The 27,332-nt window shown below is 57.8% G+C and overlaps 1 protein-coding gene across 1 annotated transcript; it reads right to left on the reverse strand.

The window, feature by feature from the left end:
- On the reverse strand, nucleotides 1-25,577 carry HHIPL1 (HHIP like 1). Its single transcript, XM_028101961.2, has 9 exons — nucleotides 25,308-25,577; nucleotides 18,429-19,075; nucleotides 15,606-15,749; nucleotides 13,096-13,424; nucleotides 12,604-12,730; nucleotides 9,328-9,473; nucleotides 6,309-6,390; nucleotides 2,829-2,911; nucleotides 1-536 (listed from the first exon to the last, which is right to left on the reverse strand). Exons 1-9 carry the CDS (start codon nucleotides 25,575-25,577, stop codon nucleotides 1-3), a joined length of 2,364 nt encoding a protein of 787 aa, XP_027957762.1.
- Between the last annotated feature and the right edge of the window lie 1,755 nt (nucleotides 25,578-27,332).

Genomic DNA, 27,332 nt, shown 5'->3' on the forward strand with positions numbered 1-27,332 from the left:
CTACAGGTCAGGGTCCTCGTGGCTGCACACGACGCCCGCGTCCTCCTCGTGCCCGCAGTTGTGCGTGCCCACGCCTGCGTGCGTGCACTCCAGCAGGTTGCGCTCGCTGCCCGCGCAGCGCACGTCATCCAGCAGGATGGGCAGCGCGCGGCCCTCGCCAAACTGGGCGCGCTTGGTGGCCTGCACGGCGTGCGCAAAGCCCAGCTGGCGGCACACGACGGCGGCAGCCTTGGTGTCCCAGGCGTCGTCACACACGGTGCCCCAGCGTCCACCCGCGAACACCTCCACACGCCCGCGGCCCGGACTCAGGCCCGCGGGCCGCACCAGGCGCACGGCGCCGTTCGAGGGCGTGGGGTCCGCAGTGCCTGGTCGACCCCGCCGCCGCCCGCCACCCCTCCGGCCCCCGGGTCGCCGGGTGGGCCTTGCGGGCCGCGGGGTGGGTGCGGGCAGAGCAACTGTGGGGTGGCTGCGGCGGGGCGCCTGGGTGGGTACACGCGCTGTGGGCCGTGGGGTGCTCTCTGCCCTCCGGATGAACTCTGCGCGGAGGAAGAGCGTGCGGTCAGAGGGACCCCAGCCGCCCAGCCCACCCCAGCTCTCCACCACGGAATGCAGACCCCTAGGGAAAGTTGTTCTCATTCTGCCCTCCAGTCCGACCCTGAGGTTGGGGTACCTCTTGGGGATACCAGCCTGGAGCTGGTGCAGGGTGCTTCTTCAGTCATTCTGCAAACACTCGTTGGCAGCTGCTTTGTGCCAGTCTGCTTCTGGGGTCTCCCCCTGGCCCTAGTCTTGCCCTCCTGGGAGTCCCTAGTCTGGGAGCAGGGATGGGGGAGGGCAGCCCCTCCCACTGTTAACTCATGAGCCCAGTGGAAGGGAAGTGTCTGGGAGGGCTTCTCAGAGCAAGTGACCCTTTCTGGTTCCAGTCTTTGGTTCAGGGGTGAGGAAGCTGAGGCCCACTGATGGGGAAAACCTGCTGAGGATCTAAGGCAGACAGGCAGGATGGGAACTGGCCTGCCCAGGGCCGGTCAGGGCAGGGTGAAGTCTCCCCTTCACGCTCCCAAGGCTGCTGGCTGGGGGCTGGGGCCCGCCCTGACCAGAGAGAGGGGGGCAGGGTACCCCGACCTTCTACTGCACCACAAGGCCTGGATACAACAGGCATGGGTAGCTGAGGTGGATAACTCCCTTTGTCCCTGCAGCACCCCAACACTCACACTCCGCCCTGGTCAGCCAGAGATAAACCTCACCCTGCATGAGACACTCTGTCCGGGGAGGCGAACTCCCAGACTACTCCCTTACTGTGGGGAGGGAACCCAGGGTCACCAGTCCGAAGCCCTCTAACCCCCCACCTCAGCTGAGATGAAAGCTGATGAAGGGCCTTGATTCAAGGCCAGGAGCAGGTCAGCGGGACATGGCCAGACGCTCCCCCTCCCTGAGCACAGGGACATGGGCCAGACGCTCCCCCTCCCTGCACCCTGGCCCCCACTCCACCCGCAGGGTAGGACTTCCAGCTCCCCAGACTGCTGGGGAGCCTTCTGCTTTGGCTCTTGCTGGTCCAGCTGCCCAGACTGCCCCCCCACAGTGCACCCTTCCTCTTCATTCCAGTCTCAACCCTCAGCCTCTGGGAACCTCCCACCCCCACCCCAGTCCTGCACTGCTCTGGGGCCCCATGGCTGCTGCCACACACTTCTGTAACAGCCCCGGGACAATAAGTGACTTCTCGGTCTGCCCCAGCCAGGACAGGGCCTGCTCTGACTCCTCCTCTGGCCCCAGCATCCAGCATGGAAGGGGTGACAATTGAAAGTGCCAGAAACTGCTGAATGAATGGAAAACTGGCCCAGGCCTGAAACCAACTGCAGCTAGAATTAACTTCCCCAAACGCTGAGCTCATTCCTTCCCCCAACTGTCCTCTGCTGGGGGCTCCCCTTCCTCAGGGCTGCCCGCCCCCAGCTGCCAGGTGCCCAGCCTCCCCCTCTTCCTGTTCCCCCACCCCTCAGTCCACCAATGGGTCCTCGATCTGTTGGGCCCACTGGGCCCACTGAAGGATTTCCTTTGGCCTGCAGGGTGATTAAGATTTTGAGCCAAAGGTGCCAAAATTTGCAAATGGAGAGACTGTCACAACCCAAGGAGGCGGGGACCATGTCTGTCTTGCTCAGTGGTATGTCCCCATGGAAGCACGCGTGTGTGGTAAGTGAATGGACAGATGGATGGATGGATGGATAGATGGATCCATTTCCCACCTCTTAAGAACTGGATGGTCTGACAGCACTCTCTCTATGCTCCCACGGGGCCCAGGGGAACAGACCCCCTCACAGACCCCTTGTCACGCCTGCCCTTTCAGTTGGCCCCAAATGCCAGGGGTCATCATTTGTGGCCTTGCTTGGCCCTCAGGTCATGAGGGTTTGTGCCCACCTCCCTCCCCACCAAACTTGTCAAACAGAACCAGCTTATGGCAGCCCCAGGCAGATGCCCCCCTCCCCTGAGGCACCTGCATCGAGAATGACTCCTTCCAGTCTTGTTCCCACACAGATATACCCACTATCTGTCTGTCCCGAGGGCTCTGAGTGTACCTGGCTTAGCACCAGCCATCCCTCCCCTTCCCCTGACCCCCTCTGAGGTCTGCAGCCCCTTGGGGCCACTTACCCGCCTGGGTTCAAGGAGCTCCACCCACGTTAACTGAACATCTAACGGGTGCCATTCCCAGTGCTAGGCATCGGGGCCCAGGAAGGGCATCCAGGGTCAGCCAGAAGGACCCATATCTGCGGGAGGAGCAGCTGGGCCCCGGGTCACAGGAGCTCCCCTCCCCCGTTGCGTCCTTGTTGGCAGGCACTTACTTTCTTTGGGCACAAACTGGATGAGGCGGCTCCTCACCTTCACCTGGGCAGGCTGGATCCGACACTTGCCGGGTGGTGCCCGTCTGCCAACACACAGGAGGTCATGAGTGCCACCCTGGGAGCCTGCCCTGAGCATGTCCCTCTGACACCCGCTCTCCCCTGGCAGCCAGGCACCTGTGCATTCAGGCCTGGGCAGAGGGGGACGCGAACAACAATGGTGGCCATTGGTGGGGCACCTACCGTGTTGCCCCCAGGGCTCAGGGAGCCCAACCCCAGGGCAGAAATCTTGTATGATGGTCTGCCAGGTGTCCGCTCAGTGTCTGCTTTTCAAGAGCCTGAGGGCCGGTGGCTCAGGAGAGGCTGAGCTTCTGAGTCAGGGCATGAACTGTCTTGGAAATGTGATCAAATGTCACAGCCCCTTTCCTTCCACCACCAGCCCCACTGCTGTAACTGTGACTGCAGCCTGATCCCCGCACCCCACCCTGGTCCCCGCACCCCACCCTGGCCCCTGCACCCCACGGCCTTTGAGAGTCTCTCTCTCTCTCTGTCTCTGCCCCTCTGGCCCTGGATTTTGGTGATGCCGCATAGGAGGGAAAGGTAAGGTCAATCTAAAGATAAAGGGTCGGAAAGAGCCGCAGGGCTGGCAGCGGAGATGAGGGATGGGGGGGTGGAGGGCGGGGCTTCAGAGAGCTGGGGAGAGATGCTTCTGAGAAGGGTTACCAGGGCTCTGAATTGGGTCTCCTTTGACATCTCCGAGGGGCACAAGTAAGGCATGGAATTCCATTTTAATTAGCTTTTGGCTGTCGATCTGTGAGTCTTTGAATGGGACAGACCCTGTTCTGGGACTGGCCCACGTGGGTCCAGACTTCAATAGGTTCCAGCGGGCACAATGGAAAAGCCCGAGGGGTGAAGTGGCCATGTGACAGGAGGTGGCTTCCAGAGAGGCTTGGCCGAAGAGGGAAACTGAGGAGGGGTATGGGTCTTTCCCCCCAGAGGTTGAAGAAACACAGCCAGTCACCCACGCTTCCCAAAGCTGCAGAAAAAGTGGGTTTTGCTCTGAACCCCAGATAATATCCACATGCTGCAGACAGACCCAGCACGGTTTTGTTCCTTAAGGAAATGATATAAAAAAAAAAAATCTGTTAGGCAAAAGGTAGGAGATGCACCCCTAAATGCCACAGTGGTTTTGTCTGGGCAGTGATGGATGCCCCCACCCCACTCATCCACTCCGGAGTTCTTCATTCCTGTGTTCTGTAATGCAGCCTCTATGCAGGATGTTGTGGGTGCAAAGAAAGATATGCATTCCAAAAGAGAAGCACAAAAGAGATGAGGGAGGGCGGGAAGGGAAGGAATCTAGCCTGTTTCTGGCTCCTCCCTCCAGGGGACCTTGAGCAGAACTCCCTAAGCCTTGGGTCCCCTCCATCGCATGGGGAGAATGAGCCAATAGCGAAAGAAAGGTACCTCGTGGCAAAAGGAGAGGGTGGGTCTAAGGCGGCCTCTGACATGAAATTACGTGCTTCAGATGTGTGATATTTCCTTAGAGAAGCACTCTTTAAAAAAAAAGAGGGGGGGAATAAGCTTCATGTCCATGGAACGCATAAGATAATTGTGGCCCAGTGACTCAATAGCCAATTACACAGCCATTCAAAATGATGCTTTCAAGAGTGATGTCACAACGTGGAAATGTTTACACAAAATAGGGAAAACGAACAAAGAAAAATGCAGTTTGCATGTGTTCCTCTGCATGTGTTCCTCGGCATCGCCATAAATCTGGGCGCCAGCAGATTTGGGGGGGGACCTTGGGGAAATGGGAAGGAGGGATGAAAGGAGGAAGTCCTTATGTTTCTTGATAAATAACGATGTCAATAATGAATAGATTTGTCTTTAAAAAAAAAAAAAGCATGGTCAATAAGGAATGTCTGAGAATCTGTCATAGACCAGAGGAAGCTAAGGAGACACAATGACTGAAGGGAATGTAGGATTCTGGGTAGGATCCTGGAGCAGAAAAAGGACAGTAGGGGAAACTAGAGAATGTTTTAATTAATTAATAGGAATGTACCAACATCGGTCCATTAACTGTGACTAGTGTACCATGACGTTGCAAGAGGCTAATGACAGAGGACATTGGCAAGGGGTATATGGGAAATTCGGAACTATCTTTGCAAATTATCCGCAAATCTAAAACTACTCTAATTTCTTAAAATGATTTTTTGAAAGAGTGATGGTGTTTCGGGATTTCTCCCAATCCAGGATGTTTCAAAGGTGAGGATAACTGTCCGCATCAGGGGCTGCTGGAGGTGAGTGGATTCTTTGAGGGCCTGGGGCGGCGTGGGGGTGGGGGAGTTGTGCTGGGGGTGGGCGCAAGCTGTGCATACGTGGGGCAGCTCGCCCAGGTGCTGAAAGGAGATACAGAGCCGTGGGAGGCCAGCTGAGAAGCAAAACTGAAGGGCTGAGAAGGAGCTTGAGAAATCAGATCATCCATTCATTGGTCAAACACACCTGAGTTTCCGCTGTGCTCCGGGCCAGGGCCAGGGCCGGCACTGACTTTGAAGGGGTGGAGAGGGCAGTCTTAGCCCTTGGAGACTCCCGAGCCAGGGGGAGATTACAGATTACGGGTCTGAGTGGTGAGAGCCGTGGGGAGCACTGGACAAGACCTGGAGGGAGAGGTCCCTCGGAGACAGTGAGGCCTAAGGGTCAAGGGGTGGTGATATGCTGTCATGGGGTCAGAGCAGGGCTCTGGAGCCAGCTGCCTGTCCCAAGCCCAGTTCTGGCTCTGGCTGGGAGGGCGGTGTCCGCCTTTATAGGATTTCCACCTCTGTAAACTAAGCGGCTGAGAAGTGAAGGAGTTGTACATGGAAAGAGTCAGAACACCACCTGGCACTGAATTAGTGGGTCTACGTAGAAGCAAAGCAAATGGAGATGGGCATGGGGAGGGCCAGGGAGGTGTTCGGAAAGCCCCAGCATGTTCCATACAGGAGCCAGTGAGCTGGTTTCCCCAGGGGAAGGTGGGACTGCTGGGGAGGAGGGCAGCCTCATGGCGGGGACAGGTGGAGATCAGGGTGTCGCAGGCAAGTTAAGGGCTGGGGGAGGTGGTGCACAGGGTGGGTGGCCCAGGAAATGAGGAGTGAGTGGCAAGTCAGAGAGGAGAAAGGATGGGGTCGGGTGGGGAGCGGGCCAGAAAGCCAGGTCAAGCCCGTGATTATCTGGCCCAGGAGGCATCCTTGGCCCCCTCCTACCATGAGTAGAACTGGATTTGAGGCGGCAGATCTAGTTTTGAGCCCCGGGTCTGCCCCTCACCAGCACTATGGACCTGGCCGGTCACTTCCCTTCCCTGGGTGTTTTCCCTTCTGAAAAATGGGGCTATGAGTCATACCCTCCCATAGGGGGTGGTGGAGAGGGCAACAAGACAATGGAGACGGGGGTCCGGGGGGGCGCCTGGCAGGCAGCAGGAGTCCAGACAGTGCAGCGGGCGGGGCTCACCTGGAAGGGTCGATCACCTTGTAGACAACCCCACGGGCCGCTGTGGCACTCGGCACGCCTGTTGACATGAAGTACAGCTCCCCTTGGGCGAGAAACCAGGCAAGGAGTGAGAACACTGCCTGGGATATGGTCCCGGCCAGGCCCCTGACCCTGGGCCCCCCCAGCTCCCCTCAGGCTCTGAAAGGGACCCCAACCTCAGGGAGGTCTGCGTAGCCCTTCAGCGCCCAGAGCTGGAACCAGAGGCCGAGAAAGAACCAGCTGCCGGCCGCTCTGCTCGGACTTAGCCAAGTTCTTGCCTCCTGCTGGGGACCCAGCTCCGCCCTGGTCCCTGCTTGGCCTCACGCCCAGCGCACACAACCTCTGGGCACAAGTGAGGGTCCACAGCCCAGCTCCCCAGCCTACTGCTACTGGGTGACTCCAGGCACATGTGGCTCCTTGAGCTTCCGCTTCCTTATCCCTAACACGGGATGCCTCATGGACGAAGGATTAGAGGAGCACAGAGTAAATGCTCAGTCAATATTAGCTATTGTCGTTGCTATGACGGTCATCCTCCAGGATCCGGGTCCCGCCAAGGCCTTGAGGCCAGAGTCTCTCCACTGACCCGAAGGCACCTCCTGGGCAGGTGACGGGCACAAGAGTACATGCTTGGGGGGTCCCTGGTGTGAACCCCAGCCCCTGCACGTAGCCCTGTGGGAGCACCGGTGGCTCTGGGACAGTCCCACTTGGAGCCTCGGTCGAGTCTCCTCGACCTCTCAGGGCCCCTGGCACCACGGATGCTCTCAGTGAACGTGAGTTCTCTCCCTCCTCACCCTCATCCCAGCCCCTGGCTCTCGCTGCCCAGGAAATAGGCTTCTTTATTCCCATCTTACAGAGGCTCAGAGAGGTTAAGTGACTTTCCAAAGTCACACAGCTGGTGAGTGGTGGAGCCAGGCCTGGAACTCAGGAATGTCTGCTGCCCGCAAGCCCTCACATGCAGGACACATGGTAGCTGGGGGGCACAGACACCTCCCATGTGTGATTCAGTGTGATGGTTCAGCCATGCTTATACATCTGCCTTTGCAAGAGGACAGTGAATGTTCTCCCGAAGATGGGGGCGGTCCCCAAGGACAGACTAAGACAGACAGACAGGTGAGAACTCTGAGGAAGGCATCTTTGTGGGGATGGGCAGTCAAGGAGGGCTGCATGGGGGTGGGGTCTGAGAATCAAGGCCCAGGAAACCCAGGGATCTCTACAAAGGCAAAGACGCTGGGGGGGCCAACTGGTGTAACTGGGGTAGACCCAGCTTTGATGGGGAGCTGGGGGCTGGGGAGGGCAGCATGCTGAGTGCTCAGTGACCTCTGACTCCCCTCCAGGGGCACCAGCCCTGCTTTGGTGGGGGGCTGGGGTTGGTTAATTGGTCCCCAAGGTGATACAACCATACCCTGGCAAGACAGTCCCTGCTGGAGAACCCACAGGTACAGACATGAATTTGCTGTGCAGTCTTGGGCTGTCACTTCCCTCTCTGGGCCTCTTTCTGAAGAGAGGCCTCTGGGAGCCGCTGTCCCCACCTAGCTGTGCAGCCCTCACACCTACTCTCCAGCCCCCTGGAGCGACCCAAGTCTCCCTGCACGTGCTGCTCCCTCTGCCTGGAATGCCCTTCTCCGTGGCCTTCCTTTGGCTGACCAAGCTCGAGCTTAGGGCCCTGCTCTGGGAAGCCTCCAGGCGCCAGGTCGGGTGCAGTACCCCCCACCCCCACCTCTGTAAAGGGACAGGCCTGCACCAGGCACACTCCTTGGCCCCCAACCCCACGCGTGGGGGGAGGGGGCCCACCAGCACTGCCCAGCAATACCCAGGGCCACACTGCCCTCTTCTGTGGTGTGGACTGTCTCTGGAGGACACCAGGCCAGCAGAGGTCCTTGTTTTGCAATTTGCAAGTGTCAGAAGAACAACTAGAGAGCTGGAGCCGGTGGCTGGGGGAGGTTTGTTTGTGTTGGACCCCAGGGCTCTGTGCCTTCCAGGGGCGGCCTGCCCAAGCTCACTAGCACGCTGTCCCTGGGCCGTGTGATTTCGAGCAGGCTCCTCCTGGCTATCGGTTACTTGATGTCATTCAGAGGGCTGAACAGGGGCCCCTTGGGAACTGCACCTTCCAGGCCCTGCCCCTGGGGTGGGGGTGGGGGGTGCACCTCCTTCCAAAACACATTAACCCCCTACTGACCAAAAGAAAGGGCTTTCAAGGCCCAGTGGGCTTGGGAGGGCAGTGGGGGCTGGGGCTGCCCTTTTGAAAATTTAGATTGTGACGGGTGTCATCCAACAAAGGTTTCCCAGACTTAGGCCTGGGGGCTCTGGGCACTGGGCCCTGCAGGGGATACCCCTCCAAAGGCCCCTGGGTGGGCGTTGCCTAGCAACCCTGCCAAGCATTCCCCAGGCTCCACTGGGGGCCCCTCAGCTTTTGTCCAGGGACAATTGGGGCCAAGGACAAAGGCAGGACGCTGGAGCAGGATCCAGCCTCCATGGCCCCCCATCCTCTCCCCTCCCTCCCTGTTCCTTGCATTGAAAATACAAGCGCCTGAATGGGAACCCACTAACAAGTGGGTCGACAAAGGGTGTTCAAGAAGGCGGTGTCTACCCAATTTCTGAAGATAATGTGGCTTAATTTTATAGGCCAGATTTCTTGGTCATGAGGAACCCAGGGTAGGTAGAGTTCTGGGATACATTCTTCCCCCACCCACCTGCATTTCCACCCTTACAAACCCTTTCCTGGTCGGCTCACTCCACGGCCTAGAAGCAGCCCTGCAGGGAGTGGGGGGCTGCGACATTGCTCCCACCTTCCAGATGAGGAGACAGAAGCCCAGGATGGTGAGGACCGATGCCCAAGCAAAGTCTCAGGCTACTGCACACTTGCTCCCCAGCCCGAAGGGGGTTTCAGGCCTGAGACTCCATCTCTGGAATCGCACCCAGGCCAGAGGACCCACAGGGTGGGGGCATCAGTCCTAGGCATGCAGCCTGGATGGAGAGGCCTCGGGGCCTCAGGAGTGCTCACCAGCCTCATCCTCAGCAAAGGAGATGATATGAGGGTAGTAGTTGTTAATGAGGCCCGGGAACGCACAGGTCTGGCCTCGACCCATGCAGATCTCGCTGTACCGCCACTGGCCTGTCTCCATGTTCTCTCGGAGGGACATCAGACGCCTGCAAAGAAGCGTGAGCCGTGGGGTCATGCCTGGCAGGGTGCCCAGGGGAACCCCACCCACAATCCATCCACCCACTCATATATTATCCATGCATCCAGGACCATACAGCATTTGCAGGATCCAGGGTAAAATATGCATGCAGGGCCCCTTGTTCAAAAAGTACTAAGGATTTCAAGGCAGCGATAGCAGAACATTAAACCAAGTGTGGGCCCTTCTGAGCATGGGGTCTGTGCATCCACACGGGCTGCACATCCGTAAAGCTGGCCCTTGAGGTTCCCTGGTAGCCTAGTGGTCAGGATCCGGTGCTCTCATAAAGCTGGCCCAGCGTGCAATCTTCAATGGGTACCTCCAATGCAGCAGAAAAGGGCCAGGGAAGGAGACCAGCTTGTCCCCTGCCCCCTCTGCTCAGCCCCAGCCACTGACCCACAGGAGGCAGTCAGGAGCTGCAGAATCCGCCAAGGCTGGTGAGCAGAAGTTCGCGCAGACTCTGGAGCTGTCTCCGCTCCGGAGCATGAGGTGGAGCTCGGGCATCTTCAGAATATGCTGATCTTGCCCTTACTCCCTTCTCCACCTGTCAATCACCACGTCCTGCTTGGATGTACCCTCCTCTGGGGAGCCCTCCTGACTGCCCCTGCGCTGGGCACCCCCAGCACCACGCATGGGCTCTCTGAGGCCGGACTGGAGTGGACCAAGCATGGGTCTGTCTCCCTGACTCGGGCCCGAGGTGCTTTCAGCTCTGTTGCCCTTACCCTGGCACAAAGCCTGGCCCAGCGGAAGGGCTTGGGAAAAGCTAGCAAAATTAGTTGAATCTCTGTGGTCAGGTGACTTCAGCACTCCTGGGGGACAGCAGAGGGGTAAGGGAGAAGCAGACATTGAAAGAGAGGCTTCGGGAAGCCTTGCTGGCTCAGTCAGTGGAGCATGTGACTCTTGATCTTGGGGTTGTGAGCTCAATCCTCACGTTGGGTGTAGAGATTACTTTAAAAAAAAAAAAAAAAAAAGAGAGAGAGCGCCTGGGTGGCTCAGTCGGTTAAGCATCTGCCTTTGGCTCAGGTCTGCTCCCAGTGGTCCCAGGATCAAGCCCCACAACAGGATCCCTGCCCAGCAGGGCTTCTGCTTCTCCCTCTCCCTCTGCTTGCCACTCCCCTTGCTTGTGCACTCTCTCTCTCTGTCAAATGAATTTAAAAAAAGAAAAGAAAAGAAACAGAGGCTTCATCTAGACCCATTTCCAGATGGAAAAGCTGAGTAGCAGGGGCAGACCCTAAGGGAAGGGCGGAGCTTGGAGAGGCCCCTGCATCAGAGGCCCAGCTCAGGTTCTCCCTCAGCTCCAGCTGCAGATGTGCTGGCCACAAACCAACCTTGAGCCAGCACCCTGCAAGACATGGGGATTCTCTGGCCAGCCTCGAGCTTCCTTACCTCCTTGTTTTCACTCCTGGGGAACCCTGTTCAGCTTCCTCATGTGGAGAGGCAAGGGTGGGAATAATTTTTTGTTCTGTTTTGGTTTTTCTTTAAGTAGGCTCCATGCCTAATGTGGGGCTTGAACTCACAACCATAAGATGAAGAGTCTCATGCTCTACCAGCTGAGCCTGCCAAGCGCCCCAGGTAGGAATAATTAGGAGTCACCAGATATTGAACACATACTAGATTCCAAGTGCTGTATGCGTCCTAACTGACCCAGTCCTCAAACCCTAGGAAGCGAGTACTATTATCATCTCCCTTTTACAGATGGGGACACTGAAGCACAGAGAGGTGACATACCTGACCCAAGGTCACACAGCTTATAAGTGGGCCAGGATCAGACCCAGGCAATCTCAGCTGCATTTTTTTTAAGATTTTATCTTTAAGTAATCTCTACCCCCAACGTGGGGATTGAATTTATGGCCCTGAAATCAAGAGTCACATACTCTACTGACTGAGCCAGCCAGGAGCCCCCTGAACTTAAAAAAAAAAAAAAAGTCTTTACTTGGGGCGCCTGGCTGGCTCAGTCAGTAGAGTATGTGACTCTTGATCTCGGGGTCATAAATTCAATCCCCACGTTGGGGGTAGAGATTACTTAAAAACAAGATAAAATAAAATTAAAAATGAATAAATAAAAGGAAAAAAGTTAATTATTTTTTTAAAAATCTTGACTTATTTTTTGAAGCAATTTCTATACCCCACATGGGGCTCGAACTCATGACCACAAGATCAAGAGCCACATGCTCTACCAACTGAGCCAGCCAGGCGCCCCTCAGCAGCACTTTTTAAGCCTTGTGCCAAGTGTATGTCTTCCTAGGGCCTCTAGGGCCCTCAGTTTTCTCCTCTGTACAATGGGAGAATGAGGTGGTCATGAGGCTCCACAGCTCTCTTTGGGGAAGAGTCTGACCCACAGGCTTAGGAGATATGTTCTCTTTTCTCCCTCCAAAATCTGTTGGGGTGTGACACATCCCAACCCCCACCTCATCCAAACACACACACACACACACACACACACACACACACCCTTTAGGGGCTCAGTGGGTGGGGAAGCACTGCCATAGAGTGTGGGGATTGGGCAGCAAGGCGCCAGGGGCCCCCATGGTCAGACCCTGGCTGGAGCACCAGCTACCCCCTCCCAAGCAGAATGACCTCTCCAGCCTCTTCCAGACGAATGCTCCCTGGAACCCCAGTCAGTCAGTGCAGTGACAGACACGTCCTGGATTTCCCCAGAAGCCAGGTGGCCCAGAGTCCGTCGAGGAAGGCGTTCATGTTCCCCCCACCCCCACCTTCCACCTCTGCCCTTCCTGCCCCTCGGAACCTCAGTCAGGCCCGGAGCCCATGAACCTCGGGTGGGAGGGGAAGACCATCGGATCTGCACTTAAACAAGCATCCCGTCCTTAGTCGGGAGCCGTGCCTTCATGGTGCCGCCTGAGGCAGCCAGCAAGGCTCAGGAAAGGTATCAGGAGAAGAGGGGGCGGGCTGGGTGTTTGCTGAGATGTGACTCCAGACTTCTTCCCAGAGGAAGACACCTGCTTGGCTCCGGCTGGGCGGTCCGGGTCGGAGAGCAGCTACGGTGGGCTTGCACCTGCGCATGCTCACACGCACAGCGCACCTGTACTCCGCTTTTTACAGAAAGCCAGGGGCAGCAGCGCTTTAGCGCAGGGGCCACTTACCCACTCATAAAATCACCGAAAATGTAGAGGCCGTTCAGGTTGGGGTACTCACAGCCCCGGTACACATAGCCTCCCGTGACCGACTTGCCCAGTTTGTGCGGGTAGGCGAAAATCGGCAGCACGTCATCTGCACAGGGGGGAGAAGCTGGGATGAGCTTGAGGGTCAGCCCCTCCCCCACAAGGAGCTTGGCAGGTGGTCTGAGTCTGGAGGGGCAAGGGGAGGTGAGGTCACCGGGAGGGCCCGAGTTGGGGGCCCCAGAGTGTCACGGAGGGAGGAAGGTGCTTACAGTTTGGGTAAAGCAGGGCAGAGGGAGCATGCGTTTGCGAGTATGGGGGTGGGTGGGGAGATCCAGGATGGGCGATCCACGGGGTGGGGGACGGATCCAGGGGCGTGGGGGGGCAGAGGGAGGCGCTGGGCACAACCATGGGGGGGATGCAGATCCGGGGTGGTGGGCCCCCGGGGGCGCGGAGAGGGTCGGGGGTGGCGGTCACCGAGGGAGGTGTTGGCGCACAGCTTGCGGTCGTAGCACTCGAAGCCTTCGCGGGCGCGCCAGCCGTAGTTGCGGCCGCGCTCCACCAGGTCCACCTCCTCGAACTTGTTCTGGCCCACGTCTCCGCAGAAGAGGCGCCCGCGGCCCGCGCCGCTCGTCGGGTCGCCGCGGTCGAACGAGCAGCGCCACATGTTGCGCACGCCCAGGGCGTAGACTTCGGGCCGCGCGGCGGGGTCGCCCACGAACGGGTTGTCGCGCGGGATGCGGTAGAGCGGGCCGCGCTCGTTGCGGTCCACGTCGATGCGCAGCACCTTGCCCAGCAGCGCCGACCTGCGGGCCGGGGTGGGGGCGGGGGGGGGGGGGAACAGGGCGCGGCTCAGGCTCGCCCAGTGCCAGGGCTCGCCCCAGGGCACCAGGGCGGCCCGCAGCAAGTGCCAGGCCAGGTCAAGGCCAGCCTGCGCTGTGGGGCCGGAGACCCTGGTTCAGGTCCTCCCTAGCTGCTTACCAGCTGGGTACCCGCATTCATTCATTCATTCATTCATTCAGCATTTACTGGGCACCTTCTTATGTGCCAGGCTGCGGGAAGGGAAGGGTTGGACATACATACCCTCTATTGTCCCATCTAATCCTCACCACCAAACTTTTAGGTCGGTGAGTACTACTGTGATCCCCCCTTAGAGATGGGGCAGCTGACCTCAGAAAGGTCACATAATGTGCCCTGTTGTCATACCGCTAGTAAACAGCAGGCTGGGACCCAGCCCAGACGGCGGGACCACAGAAACCCAAGCTCTTGGCCACAACACTCTTTCCAACTTCCCCATGCCTGTCTCCTCTCTGTCGTGTTAGGGAGCTCCCTCTCCCTCCTGCCTCCTTACAGGGTTGTCCCAGGGAATGAAAACACTCCTAAAAATGACTCAGATGTACTGTTTTCTTCCAACACCCAGGACAGTGACCGGCATGTAATAGGTGCTCATTCAGTGTTTGGCGAGTGAATGGCTTGCAACCAGTCAAGTGCACCGTACAGAAGTACAGGGTAGGGCTCGGGGGCGGGGAGAGAAAACACGGCAGAGCTCAGCAGGAAATGGGAGGCTGAGGTTCTTGCTTTCTCTCTCACCATCAAGGGCATCGGGGAAAGAACCACCCCATGTGAGTGAGCCAGACAGGCCTCAGAAGCCCTTCACCCTATACTCTACACCCACCACCCCTACCTCAAAGATGAGGCCACCCAGCCTGCAGAGGGGGACAACTTGCCCTCTCCCCCAGGCAGCTCTGGGCTGGAACCTAGGCCACTCCCATGGTACCAGGCGACATCTGCTTCTGGGGCCCCGGGAGCGAGGAGACCTCAGGACTCGTGCTCCAGAGCACCTCCTTACCACCCGGCTCTTCTCCTCGCTGGGAGCACCCCCCTCCCCACCCCGGCTGCTTGCGTGCACATTTGCTGCAGCTGTGTACCCTCATTCCAGCCTAGCGTCCGCACCCAAGCCTCCAGCTCACCATCAGACATCTCACCAGTGTCTTCTCTAACCGTGTAAGAGGCTCCCACCCAAAGATGCCCCACGGTTAATCCCCCATTGTGGTCTTTTAGGTCTTGCCCCAAGGAGTCCCCCTGACACGCTCCAGCCTGCTCGGCACCAAGCCGCAGATCACACCCCTGAGCCCACACGCTGTGCAGCCGGCTTCACGATGGAAGTGGGCAAAACTCATAGCAGCAAAATAATGTTTTAAGTTCTGTCCAATTACCCACAAATCCTTAATTTCTGTTTTCCCCACTACATCGCTAAACACATCCCAAACATGAGAAGGCTGCAGTGATTCTTACACTGTCACGTATGAACGGGTGCATCACAGATTGTGAACACTTTAATTACTGTAATCAACATCATCCTCGCTATTTTTACTTTCTGGGCTAAGGAAGGTTTTGTCATTTTAGCTAAGAGAATGGAGGAGGCTGCCCTAGATATCCTCATTGACTGTGTGTGTGTGTGTGTGTGTGTGTGTGTGTGTGTGTGTGTGTGTGGAGTAGAATATTGGCAGGCCATCTGCTCAAGCCAAGAAGTAATGACAGCAAGACTATGCCTCAGTTTCTGGGCCATTGCTGGTGACCCTTGGGGCAGAAGACCCTCAGGCTCATACAGCCCCGCTCCGGCCAGCTCACGCTCCCCATTTGGTCTGGGAAGGCTCCCTTTCCTTCCTCTGGTTCAAGCAGGGCTGGACTGACTTCCAGCTCTGTGATATCCCTTATCAGGCACTTGTGACAAGTGGGTTCTGGGCCTGGCCCTCCATAAACAAGATCACCTTCACTGCTCACGACAAGCCTCCCCCTGGAGATTATATTCTTCTCTCTAACTGGTGAGTGGAAGTGACTTGATGGGGGTCCCCCACTGGCTAGCGGCAGACTGAGCTGGGGCCCAAAACCCTTTCTACTGCCCTGCGCTGCATGGCTGAGGAAGGAACTCCCCCTCCAGAAGAGTATGTAAACCAACCCACCGGCCAGCCGAAAGCAGCACATACTTGTTTTGGGCATTTCCAAACTTTCCAAAGGGGTCTCCAGCCATCCCGCCATCACCAGTAAAGATGTAGAGGTACGCATCGTCCCCAAACAGCAGCTGGCCCCCGTTGTGGTTCGAGGCTGGTTCTTCAATCTCCAGGATTATCCTAAAAGAAGATGAGCCACCCCCACCAAACAAACAAACAAACAGCAACCTCAGCCAAAAACACAAAACAAGATCACAGCAATAAAACCTCCTCTCTCTCGGATGCCATTTCACAGTTGAAAAGACTTTTCATATATTTAATAGCAAGTGATTTTTTATAAGGATCAAGTAGGCTGGGCAGGGATAATTCACTCCATTGTGCTGAGTAACCAGAGGCTCAGAGAGGTTGGGCAACTTGCCCGAGGTCACACAGCCCATAGGTAGCAGAGCTGGGACTAGAACTCAGGTCTTCCTACTGCTCCCCACCACTATCTCCCCGGTTATGATCATGCAAAACTGTTGACCCAGTCACTGGCACAACTGGTTTCTTCATAATTGTAGCTACCCACATACCAGCCACTTAAGATGAGCAATTTCTACACACCCCTGTCGTTCCTTGTGTACTGTTAATTTCTAAGGAGGTGCGCTGCATGGTGTGGGTTGTGCTCAGCTACACACTCAACCCCTCAGCCATCTCCTTTACTGCCGTGGCCTTCCGCTACATGGCCGGCCCCCAAGCTGGCTTCTGGTTAGGGTTTGCCAGTGGAGAGTGGAAGGGCACGAGGGAAGGGAGAAGTCACGCTTCGTTGGCTTCTGGTGCTGTCTCCGGAAGTGGTCGACGCAGGAATGGGAACAGTGGCTCTCGAAGATGGACTCTTGGGTTCCACCCAGACATCTTGGAACCAGGAGCAGCAAACTTAGCAATGCAAAGATCTTTTCCCTTCTGTTCCCCTGGCTTCTTGCAATTACTAATCTTCTGGTAACTTTGACCTTTCCCTTTTCCTTCTCCAGATCCTCCCAATACCTTTGTAGCCAACTCCCTGTTTGTGAGGTTTTCCAGGATTGGTCATTGACTTACTAATCCCTTATTAATACAGATAAGAAAAACCAAGGCACAGAAAGGTCAAGTAAATTGAACCCAGGACTTGAGGGCTCCAGAACCAAGACTGGAAGCCTTTCCGTTGAGGCTAACACACAAGACTTGGGGGGTGAAACAGACCCCCAAACTCCAAGTCCTCCCTGGAGAGGACAGCTCAGATTGTGAGGTGTCCACCTACCATGGGGATCTCAGCCCTGGGAACAGGGACTGACCGCTGACTCAGGCAAGGATGACCACTCAGTCCTGGCCCCTCCCGGAGCCCCTAACTCTTCCCGTGTGAGTCAAGTTCGAGGCTTGTACTTGACAGGTCCCCAGAGGACCCTCACTGAACACTCACTCTGAAATAGGCTCCTCTGTATACTGTGTGTCCCACCTTCAGTTTTTATCAGGAATCACTTTTTAAAAGTCACGAGTGAAGCACATCCATTCTGTCCCTTTGCTTCTCCTCTGTGAGAGCCGTGTGATAAACTTGGTGTTTCTTGGAGAACGGGTTGTACAGCCACGTGTCAGATAATGAGAATTAAGTTTACTCCTTTTGCTCTGGCTGCCAGGATGCTCATAGTCAAAATTAATGCTGTATGACAAGACCTGTATTAGCCCTCATGTTAACCAGCCTATGTGATTCCTTCTCCTTTTTATACTTTCAATGTCAAGATTTTACAGTTTTGTTAAATGCCCAGTGTGCCATTGTTTGCTTATTTGCCTCAGATTAGTCCCGGTTCGGCCCCTACCTGCTCTCTACTTCAGAGACTCAGATCCTGCAAACTACATTTCCCATGCTCCTTTGCTGGCTGGCCTCCAGCTAGGGTCAGCCAATGGAAGGCACTGGCAGGAGACTGGAAGGTGGGAGGAAGGGAGAAGACAGGGTATTTCTCCCCATCTCTCTCTCTCTCTGCTTGGCCAATGTCTTGGCCATAGATGTCTTGCCCCTCCTCCATGGCCCCAGGTCCCCTGCCCAGGCCCACTGTGGTTCCAGCGGCCACTGAGTGGCCCCAGCTCTGGGGCTCTAGCAACCCCATCTTCTCACCTTGTCCCTCCAGCCTAAAAGGTGGAGGCAGCTTCCTCCCGTTGGGAAATTCAGGGTTACCTTACTTCCTCCCCAAGATGCTCTTTCATTTCTAAGGCCTGAGTAGCTAATTCCCAGTATCCAGTCCTGCCTGTTGACCTATCTACCTGGCACAGGGTTTACTTTCCTGTTGGACCCAGACTGACGCATACGCCCTTCCTGCCAGGGTAGGTCAAAGCGGTTTTGAGAACAGTGGGGGGCGCAGATAACACACAGAGAGGAGGCCTGTGTTGAGAGGAGTGGATAAGCCTGCTGGGGGCAGGGCGGGCAGAGGGTCCAGGGGAGGAGACGTGGAATGTGGGGCTCAGAAGACAGACACACCCGGGGATTCCAGCTCTGCTGTTTCCCAGCTGCGTGGTCTGGCAGGTCATTTTACCTCTCCAAGCCTCCATGTCCTCACCTGGGAAATGGGGAGTATACTACTCCCCCCATTGGGCGTGAGGAGAATCGAACGGAATGAACCACTTACAGTGGCTGATCCAGGAGTCTAGACATGATCCTGGGATGCTGTTTTGCGACTGTTCTTCCCCTGAGCCCACAACACGGCTTAGCCCCCTCACTGGAGGTGATCAAGGATTTAAGACGGGTGCAGGCACACCCCGTAGATTGGTCCGGTCCCACTGGTGCGAACTGGTGCCGGCCAGCCAAATATCAGCCCTGCCCAGCCCCCTATCACCCCCCCCGGGGGAAAGCACCTCTCAGAGCTGTGGTCCACGGTGTTCATGTCATCTGCGGAGACCTGGAACTCGCTGATGCGGATCCACTCGTCGAAGCCAAACCCCACCGAGTAGTAGACGTAGAGCTTGCCGTTGTGCCGGAAGCTGGGGTGGAAGGCCATGCCCAGGAAGCCCCGCTCGTCACCCTCCCAGGGCGAGGTGAGCACGGCCCGGCTGATGTTCAGGAAGGGCTTCTCCAGCCGGGAGCGGTCCGGCAGGTAGGCCCACACCAGCCCCACCTGCTCGGCCACGAAGAAGCGGTGGGTGCCATCCCGGGCGTGCACCATGGCCACGGGGTTGCGCAGCCCGTTGGCCACCTCCTCCAGGCACAGCTGCAGGCAGCCCTTGGCGTCGGCCACCACGCGGCCCAGATTGGCGTTGAGGTTCTCATTGACCAGCAGGTGGGGGAAGCAGTAGTCCGTGTCGTCCAGCGACAGGTAGCGGCAGAACTTGGCCTGGTTGCCCTCCAGGGCCCAGAGCTCTCGGTCCGGTGACAGGTGGCGGAACAGGCCCCGACACGTCTGCCACGTGTCCAGACAGTAGTCCTCGCAGAGCCCGGGCACGGTCCGCAGGGGCGTCGACGGGTCCTCAGCGTCGTAGAGGTGGGCCGCGTACGGCGAGCATTCCTGCAGAGACAGGGCCGGCCCAGGGATGCTGTGTGCAGGTGCACACCAGCTGTGTGACCGCTGGCTGGGTACCCACCTCCTAGAGCCTCAGGCTGCTGGTCTATAAAATGGGGGCAACGCCATCTGTCCAGCAACACGGGAAGTCTCACTGCGGGCAGCAACCCTCAGCTTCCTATCTCCTCACCTTCTTCCTCTTGCCTTAATGTTCCTACTAGCACAAATAACCACAACTATTACTATTAATACTGGCGGCAGCAACTGCCCTGGAGCACCTACTGTGTGCCAGAAAAGGTTGGAGGCAGTTTTATATACGATGCCCTATGTCTGCCCTATATCTGCGTGACTTACTCCTTCGCTTTACCTAGCTCCCCACACAAGGGACACCACCTCGGAGACCACACATCCATCACCCCCGCTACCTCCCAGCCTCTGACTCTGCTTGAAAACAACAACAACCCCCCCCCCAAGAAACCCCAAACCCAAAAGCTTACCATGACCCGGTATCATAATAAAAATTAACATGTTTGCGTGTTTACTGTCTGTCTTCCTTGGAACCTAAATCCCACGAGGGCAGGAGTTTGGCCTGTCTGGTCACTGTGTGTCCCAGAACCTAAGACAGTGTCTAGCACATCGCAGGCCCAGAGTGAATGCTTAGGGAATGTGCTGGATACTAACTTACCCGTCCTGCCCTTAACGGTGAATGGTGCTCCTATCTCTGTTACTCAATCTTCACAAGGGCCCATGAAGGGGAGAGTGTTACAGATGGGGAGACCGAGGCACAGGCCAATGTCATTCAGTGCCATTGGGTCAGCATGGAGGAGTCGGGGTTTGGTCTGGGGTCGACTCCGCTCTCCCCTGTACCATGGAGGCTGGCTCATGTACACGGGCAAGGTGGTAACACCCATGCCCACATGTCCCCCTGGCCCCAGACCCCTCTTCCTCCATTGCTCAGGCACCTCAGGCAGGGTCCTGGGCTGTCCTCTGCTCTGGGGCAGATGGAACAGCCGCCCTCGGTCTCCCCAGCCTCCCACTGAGGGCTCCCCCTCTGATGAGACACTGGGGACGCCACCCGGTACCCATATGGGCACGATCTGGGATGCAGAGCGGTTCACGTCTCCTGGGGCAAAACTTTGAGCCCTGAGAGGAGGGAGCTGTTGGATAAAGTGTTCTGCGCTCCTCCCCACCCAGCAGACGGTCCTGATCTGCAGGTGGGATGGCTTCTTGGAGCCACGCTCCCACCAGTTCAAGCGTGCGTTGCTCTGAGCAGTCGCCAGCCCAGAGCTGCCTCCTTGGCTCGGCTTTCCCTGGACCCCATCACTCGTGCTTCTGGGTCCTCTCACCCCAAGAAGGAAATGACCCACGAACTTTGCCCCAGGTTCTGCTTTCTGGGAACCCAGGTAGAGGTGACAAACCTGACCAGACCTCTCCCCAGCTTCTAGCCTCCTGCACCCACCCCCCAGAACTGAGAGGATGCCCCAATCACTCCCCCCTCCAGCCTGAGAGCTAACACAGGTACCAGCACCCGCTGATCCAGCTCTGCCCACAGCTCTGCCGTCCGCTCCCGCCTCGGGCCCACCTTCTGTTTCCTGACCCTCCCGGCCAGTTTCACCTCTGAGCCTCAGCACACACTGTTCCCCTCATAAGCATGCCCTTCCCTCAAACACAGTGCTCTATCTGTCCTTGAATAATAACCAGGGCCAGCCCGGAGAAACAGTACTAACAATAATAACAACCCTGGGCACTTGGGCAGATCATGGGCCAGGGCCTTGCTGGGTGCTCCAGTGAATCTACATTTTCCCCCCAAGGCAACTGACTGCCGCCAGGAGGTATATTCTTAGTCCCATTGTACAGACGGGGAAGAAGAAGCTGAGAAGGGAGCCCCTAATGAAGGTCACAGGACAGACTGAACTTAGTGGGGTTGTTGGGTGGGAGAAAGGGAAAAGCCGGGGCATTTGCCCAGTCTACTGGCTGGCTCCTAATACCACCTCCAAAGCCTAGTTAAGTGTGCCCCACCCCTGCCCAGAGTAGGGGCCTCAGCTCTGCAGGCTCTATAAGCACCTCCCTCGGTTAGAGCCTCTGACCTGAGCTGAGGTCATTATTTATGTCTGTGCCTGGCACCCTCTAGCCCCCCTGCCCCACCATGAGCTCAGCAGGCCAAGGTCTGGACCCCGAGAGGCCTCGGGGGATGCTCGTCCCGCACTAGGGGAGGCCCTCGCAGCCACACACTCGCCTCCTCACTGGCAGGGCCAGGCTGGGTTCCAGCAGGAGGCCTCGAGGGGCAGAAGGTGGCAGACTGCCCTCTTGCGTGTGCGTTCAGGCTCTGGGCCAGGGGCGACTTCCACCCTGTAAACAACTGTGGTCACACCACGGCCTGTCCTCCTTAGTGCTACTGTGAGGCTGAGGGCCACTTGGCGATGTGTGGCTCATCTCCGGTCAGTCACTGTCCCGGGCCCAGACGAAGAGACCACGTTTCACATGTCCCCCTTTGCCGATGAGGCCTCTGTGCAGCACCATCTCTCCCACGGTTCCTCGGGAGCCTCCTATGCGTCCAGCCAGCAGCTGTGGGTGGGCCAGGAGGGTCTGGGTGCACACATGCCTCACTTAATTTTTGCAAGGTAGGGTCACTGTGACTCCCGTTACATGATGAGGAACTGAGGCTCTAGGAAGGCCATGTGCCAAGAAGTGGTCACACCAGGGCTCAGGCTCAGCCCTCTCGATGTGCTGACTGGGGCTCTTCCCAGATTAGTCAGCAGTGTTTCATTCAGCAAGTGTTTACTGGACACGGACTGTGAGCCAGACACCGTCCTCAGCTCCAGAGACACAATGGGAAGCAGAAGAGACTTCTGGAAGCCAGTCTCAGTGCCCTCCACTCATCAAAGCCCAGCCCAGAGCTAGAGAGGGAGCCCAGAGGGCCGCCAGGGAGCCAGGCTGGAATTTGAGCATCCATGCTTCCAGCGCTGGGCCTGGCAAGCCCTTACTCGTGGCCTAGGCACCCTTACTTACACACAGTGCAAACCTGGTGCTCAGACCTGAGTAACCCAAAAGCAGGACGGGGCAGGGGGGTGTAATGATAGCTGCTGGCAAGGATGCTCAGCAACTGGCCCCACAGCAGTCCGCGGAGGAGGCAGGAGAAAAGCCAAGAAAAACCGATCTAGTATCACACTGCTCAGCCGCCTGGGCCATCCAGCGTGGGAGCAAACAGCTTGCTGCCCTGAAATGGCCACTGTGGAGTTGCTGACATCCATGACTCATGGGCCTGAGTCCCGGAGGTCTCTAATGTCCAGCACCTATTCCTTAGGAAGCCTGACTCTTTGTACGCAGTGTTCTCTTGGGAGGGTATTCCCTCCTCTCCCATTTCCACATCTGCCAAACTCCTATTCATGACTCCAGGCCTAACTGAGAAGTCTTCTCTGACTCCTCCATCCTCCCAGGGCCCTGAAAACAGGCAATATGACAAAGTCATTAAGGGAAGGGCTTTGGAGTTAAGAGTGCCCTGGAGACTGAGTTTACTGTTCCCTGCGTGACCTTGGGCAAGTCCCTTAACCTCTCTGTGCCTGTGTCTTCATCTGTAAAAGGGGGAAGGAATTCCAACCTCATAGTTGTTGGGAGGAATAAATGAGATGATGCATGTGTTGTTCAGTAAATGCTCAAACAGTATGAACTATCAAGATGCAATGCAATGTTTCCTCTTCCAGGAAGCCTTCCCTGACTTTTCCAGGGAAAGTGCAGCCTTTGTCCCCATGCCCCATGGTGTTCAGTCACCCTTGGGAAGCCTTTTGTGCATTCTGCTAAGATCAGTGTGTCTGTCTCCTGACTTGAACAAGGGGACTTTTGAGGCTGGGCTTGTGACTTGCCAGCTGCCTCTGGGCCCAGGCCCCAGCACAGGGCCAGCTCCTAACAGGCTCTGGGGAAACGTCTGTCCAGTACATGCACCTGCAGAGCATGTTCCACGTAGATTTCCATCAGAAACCAGACTTTGATGCCTTCAGGTTATGCAGAGAGGAAAGCTCAGTTAACCTGGAAGGTTGTGGTATGGATGCTAGGAACCCGGGTACCATGTGTCACAAGCTGCCTTTTCTCCTCTTGATGACACAGGCATCCATTGGATGAGGGCGAAGCCCTCGGAAAGAGTCTGAAGGGACCAGGAGGGACAGTTGCCCTCCAGCTAAGGAGCCATCTGGGCATCCGGAGGAGTTGCGGGTGCCAGATGGGGGCAGGTTCTGGAGGGGACTGTGGGAGTGAGCATGTTTTCATGGTGTCTGTCCTGTCTGGAGCCAGTCTCCCTACAGCAGATGCAAATGCTTGAAGGCTGTCATTGACTGAACCTTGTAAATAAGGCACCGTGGCCACCTCCTGGGGTGGAAATCAGGAGGTGCTGAATCCAGACACGGCCTTGGCTCACAGACAGCACGGTCCTCCCTCCAGGCTCTCCTGCCCTCCCTTGAGGCCCTGCCAGAGAAAGTGTGATCCAATCTCCACTCCTCTCCAAGTTCACTCCAGACATGAGGTCACTCTCAGAGACGCCTGGGGTAAAATGCTAGTGGCCATTCCACCCCTGGTTGCTCAAGGCCAAGCCATGCTGGGAAGATTCCCAAGGTAGCAGGACTGACCCTTCCCTTCCTCTTCTGAGGACCCACCCACCTGATTTGCTCTGCTGAGCCTGGCACATAGTAGGTGTTCAATTAACAAATGTGGAGTGGCTACACGAACCCACCTATGTGACCAGGGGTGGGAGGGGCTGGGTTCCAAGGAACCCCCAGGCTAGTGAAGGAGGCAGATGCTTGACCATACCACTCTGGCTCCCCTGAGATGCACAGCACTGGGGCTGAGCAGAACTTACCACCACCCCCCCGACCTTTGCTTTCTGGCGCTCCTCAGGGCCCCCTTCCTCATCCACTCCCAGCGCCTCTTATTTCTGACCCAGATGGCCCACCCACACTGGCACCAAGTGTGGTCCACGTGCCCACCATGGCCATAACCGAGCTGTGTGACCACTGAGCAATCTCTGTCTCTCTGGGCTTTCCCCGAATCGGCCTCTGGGCCCCACTCCGTCCCTGCCTAGGGCCGAGAAGCCAATGGGGGCCAAAGAGGCACTAGAGAAATCTAACCAGAATCAACCACTGAGCCCTAAGTATGTGCCCTTTCGTCTGTGTGGCAACTCCGAGGGACGGCTAAGAGTGCCCCCATTTTAAAGATGACACAATGATGTACAGTGGTGACCTGCCCAGGGTCACACAGCCAGGAAGTGGCAGGGCCAGGATTAACCCAGCAAGTCTGACTCCAAGCCAGCCCTCCTGCCCCTGCCCTGGCTGGCTGAAGGGTGTCAGCTACGCTGGCCAGCAGCACCCTTCCACCCAGGCTTCTCACTGCCTGCATGGTGGGCCAGGGCCAGCCTAAGGGCTTCCTGGCCTTGACTCCATTTCCCCAGGGATTTTGGTCAGTCACTTGGGAATCAGACCCATGCAGGAGAAAAAGAAACAGCTAGGGCACAATCCGGAGCCGGCAGAAGTAGGGGCTCTGTCCTCAGAGGGGAGATGGGACAGAGAGGTTACACCAAAGGGATGTCACTCAGGTGGTCTGAAAGGACGAGAGCCCCTCTGCCTGGTGGGGGTGCCCCCAGAGAGAGGGCACAGCAGGAACCTCGGTAGGCGCATGGCAGGCCCGGCTCACCCAGGGTGTGAGCACCCTGCAGTTAGGTCCAGGAAGGGGGCAGGAGCTCGGAGACTGTGTCCTCAGGGCAGGGGAGGGGCCCTCATTGGGAGCAGTGTCCCCCACACCCCTCGGCAAACCCAAGTCCAGCGCATCAACCACGCTCCCTGCTCCTGGCAGGTCCAGGCTGCTCCCACCTCCCCTGGGGGCAGCACGGGCAGCACTGAGCGAGCGGGACAAAGGCTTCCCATCCTGGTACCCCCATAAGGGCGGGGCTCCTCGAGGCCAGGACACTGGGGGGCTGACTCCAGGAGGTCCCGGGACACAGGGGCCCCCAAACTCCAAGGGACTGATGACATCGGTGTGTCCGCCCCTCTTGTTCCCAAGGGGAAACTGAGGCTCAGAGAAGGCCCAAGTCACGAAACTTAATGAATGGCAAAGCCCGGCTCCCCGCCCCGCGCCGAGAAACCCGCCCGGGGCCTCAGGGTCCCAAGTCCGCCGCCCGCCCTCGATCGCCACCCGGCGGGGCTGCCCCCGCCGCCCTCCCGCCGGGCCACCGAGGCCCCGACGCGCTCCCGCTCACCTGGCACAGCAGGTCGAGCGCGTAGCCGGCGCACGCGGCCCACTCCGCGGCGTCCACGCGCGCCGCCAGGGCTCCGAAGCGGCGGGCCAGCGCCTCGTCCTGCTCCGGGGTGCAGCAGCCGAAGGCCGAGTACTGCGCGCAGAAGCGCAGCGGCTGCGGCGGCCGGAAGGGCGGCCTGAAGTCCAGGCACTGCGGGTGCGCCGCCGCCCCGAGCGCCCGCAGCGCCAGCAGGGCCAGCAGCGCCCCGGGCCCGGCCCGCCCGCCCGCCATGCCGCCGCCGGCGTCCCGCTCCGCCCCGGCCCGGCCCGGCCGGCGCGGGAGGAGGCGGGGGGCGGGCATCCCGGCCCCGCGCGCCCCGGGAGCCGCGCCCCGAGCGCCCGCCCCGCGCCAACCCGCACCCTCCCGGGGCGCCCGCGGCGGCGGGGAAGGGGCCTCGGGGTTGGGGATCTGCCCTGCGGGGAGGCCACCCCTGGCCGGGGGACGCCCCGGCGGGGCTTAAGGAGGAGGGGCGCGGCGCGGAACTCCACGCCCGGCGCCAGCTCTGTTCCCGCTGTTCCAGCGGCCCCTCCCTTCTGGACCGGGAGCCTTTCTTAATACAATAGCGGTGGCCTGGCCTCCTGGGGCGCCAGGTGCCGACTGGGTTTCCCGGATCCTTCCTCCCCCCCCCCCCGCGCTATTTCGTCCAGGAGGTGCGGAGACTCCGGGGTTCCAGTCCCGCCTCTGGCTGGGCCAGGGAGGGACGCGAGGGAGCCAGTGGCTGGGAATTCTCACGGAAACACTTAAAAATGGGGATGCGACAGGGTAAGGGGCAGGCGGTGCTGCCCGGGACTCATAAGGAGAAGTGAAACCTAGGCCTGGGTTGGGGAGGGAGAGTGGGGCAGCTCCCCATCCCAGGCTTCTTCCCTTTCTCCCCTCCTGGGCCAGCAGATCGCCCTACAGCCTGGGCCTGCTGGGCCTCGGGGAACCCTCCTGCGTACCTCCTGGGTGGGCATCCCGCTCTCCATCCTGCAGCCCCTGCCCCTGCTTCTTGCCCCTATATCACCCTCCTGGGTTATGGGTCCGGCTATACAGAAGAGGGAGCACAGACCCCAAGGGAGTGGAGAGCTCACCCAGCCTCCCACCGCACGCTTGTGGCCGAGAACCCAAGCCCCTCTGTTTCTGCTCTGACACATGAGGAGCCTGCAAGTTGTGGCTTCTGGCCTGCCAAGAAAAAAGCTGAACAAACTGAAAATTGATGACTTTTCTCAGACCCATCAGAGAACAGAGGTCTCAGGGCCAAGTGCCTTCCCCGGACCTGGAGAGACAAGGAAATGCAGAGTCTCATCTGAGATCTGCTCACCTGGAGCAGAAGTCCTTGAAGCTATAAACTGCTAGGATGGCTTAAATGATCATTTTGGGGAACTGCTGGGGGCTGCGTGTGGACTAGTGCCAGGCTGAGAAGCTCCTGGGGAGAGGACCAGAGTCAAAAGGAAGAGGCCACAGGTTAGTGATTTGACCTCCAGACATCTCCCCAGAGGACAGGTTACCCCTGTGAACTACATCCACAGCATTCTCCATATCAAAGGCCTGCTCTCCGGGGGGGAAAAAAGCTGTACCAGAGCCTTACCCACCGTGGGGGGTGGCATTTCCCCAACTCCAACCCCCTCTAAACTTCGAGGCTTACTAAGAAACACTAGTGAATGTCACAGCCCAAGGACGTAAGATTATAGAACATTTCTCCTCCCTGACTCCTTACGGCCACCGTACAGGCCTCCCGTGTAATAACAGTGGTCACACGCTCGATCTAAGGGAGTCTTAGGATCTCAGGATCTTAGGGAATCTCAAAGACAACAGGAGCCAGCAGAGGAATTTGAAGCCCAGAGCTCCTACGGGTACGGGTACGGCAGACATAAGCCCGAAGTGCAATCCCAGCCAGATCAACATAAATCCTCACACTAAAAGCCCATTTGCCTCTGTTCCTGTTACCCAGTGCAACATGTCTGGCTTTCAAGAAAAAATGACACAGTGTGATAAGTGACAAGAGAA

This window comes from Eumetopias jubatus, unplaced genomic scaffold (genome assembly GCF_037043125.1).
Source record: "Eumetopias jubatus isolate StellerSeaLion01/CBP00866 unplaced genomic scaffold, mEumJub1_p1.0 scaffold_7, whole genome shotgun sequence".
Classification (NCBI taxonomy): Eukaryota; Metazoa; Chordata; class Mammalia; order Carnivora; family Otariidae; genus Eumetopias; species Eumetopias jubatus.

Excerpts from the sequence above, each read along its gene's own strand:
- HHIPL1 (XM_028101961.2), bottom strand. The coding sequence starts at position 25,577 with ATGGCGGGCGGGCGGGCCGGGCCCGGGGCGCTGCTGGCCCTGCTGGCG. Across the intron at positions 13,425-15,605 it reads TTTGGAAATGCCCAAAACAA|GTCGGCGCTGCTGGGCAAGG; the intron begins GTATGTGCTGCT and ends CCCGGCCCGCAG. Across the intron at positions 12,731-13,095 it reads GTGCGCCAACACCTCCCTCG|ATGACGTGCTGCCGATTTTC; the intron begins GTGACCGCCACC and ends CCCCCTGTGCAG.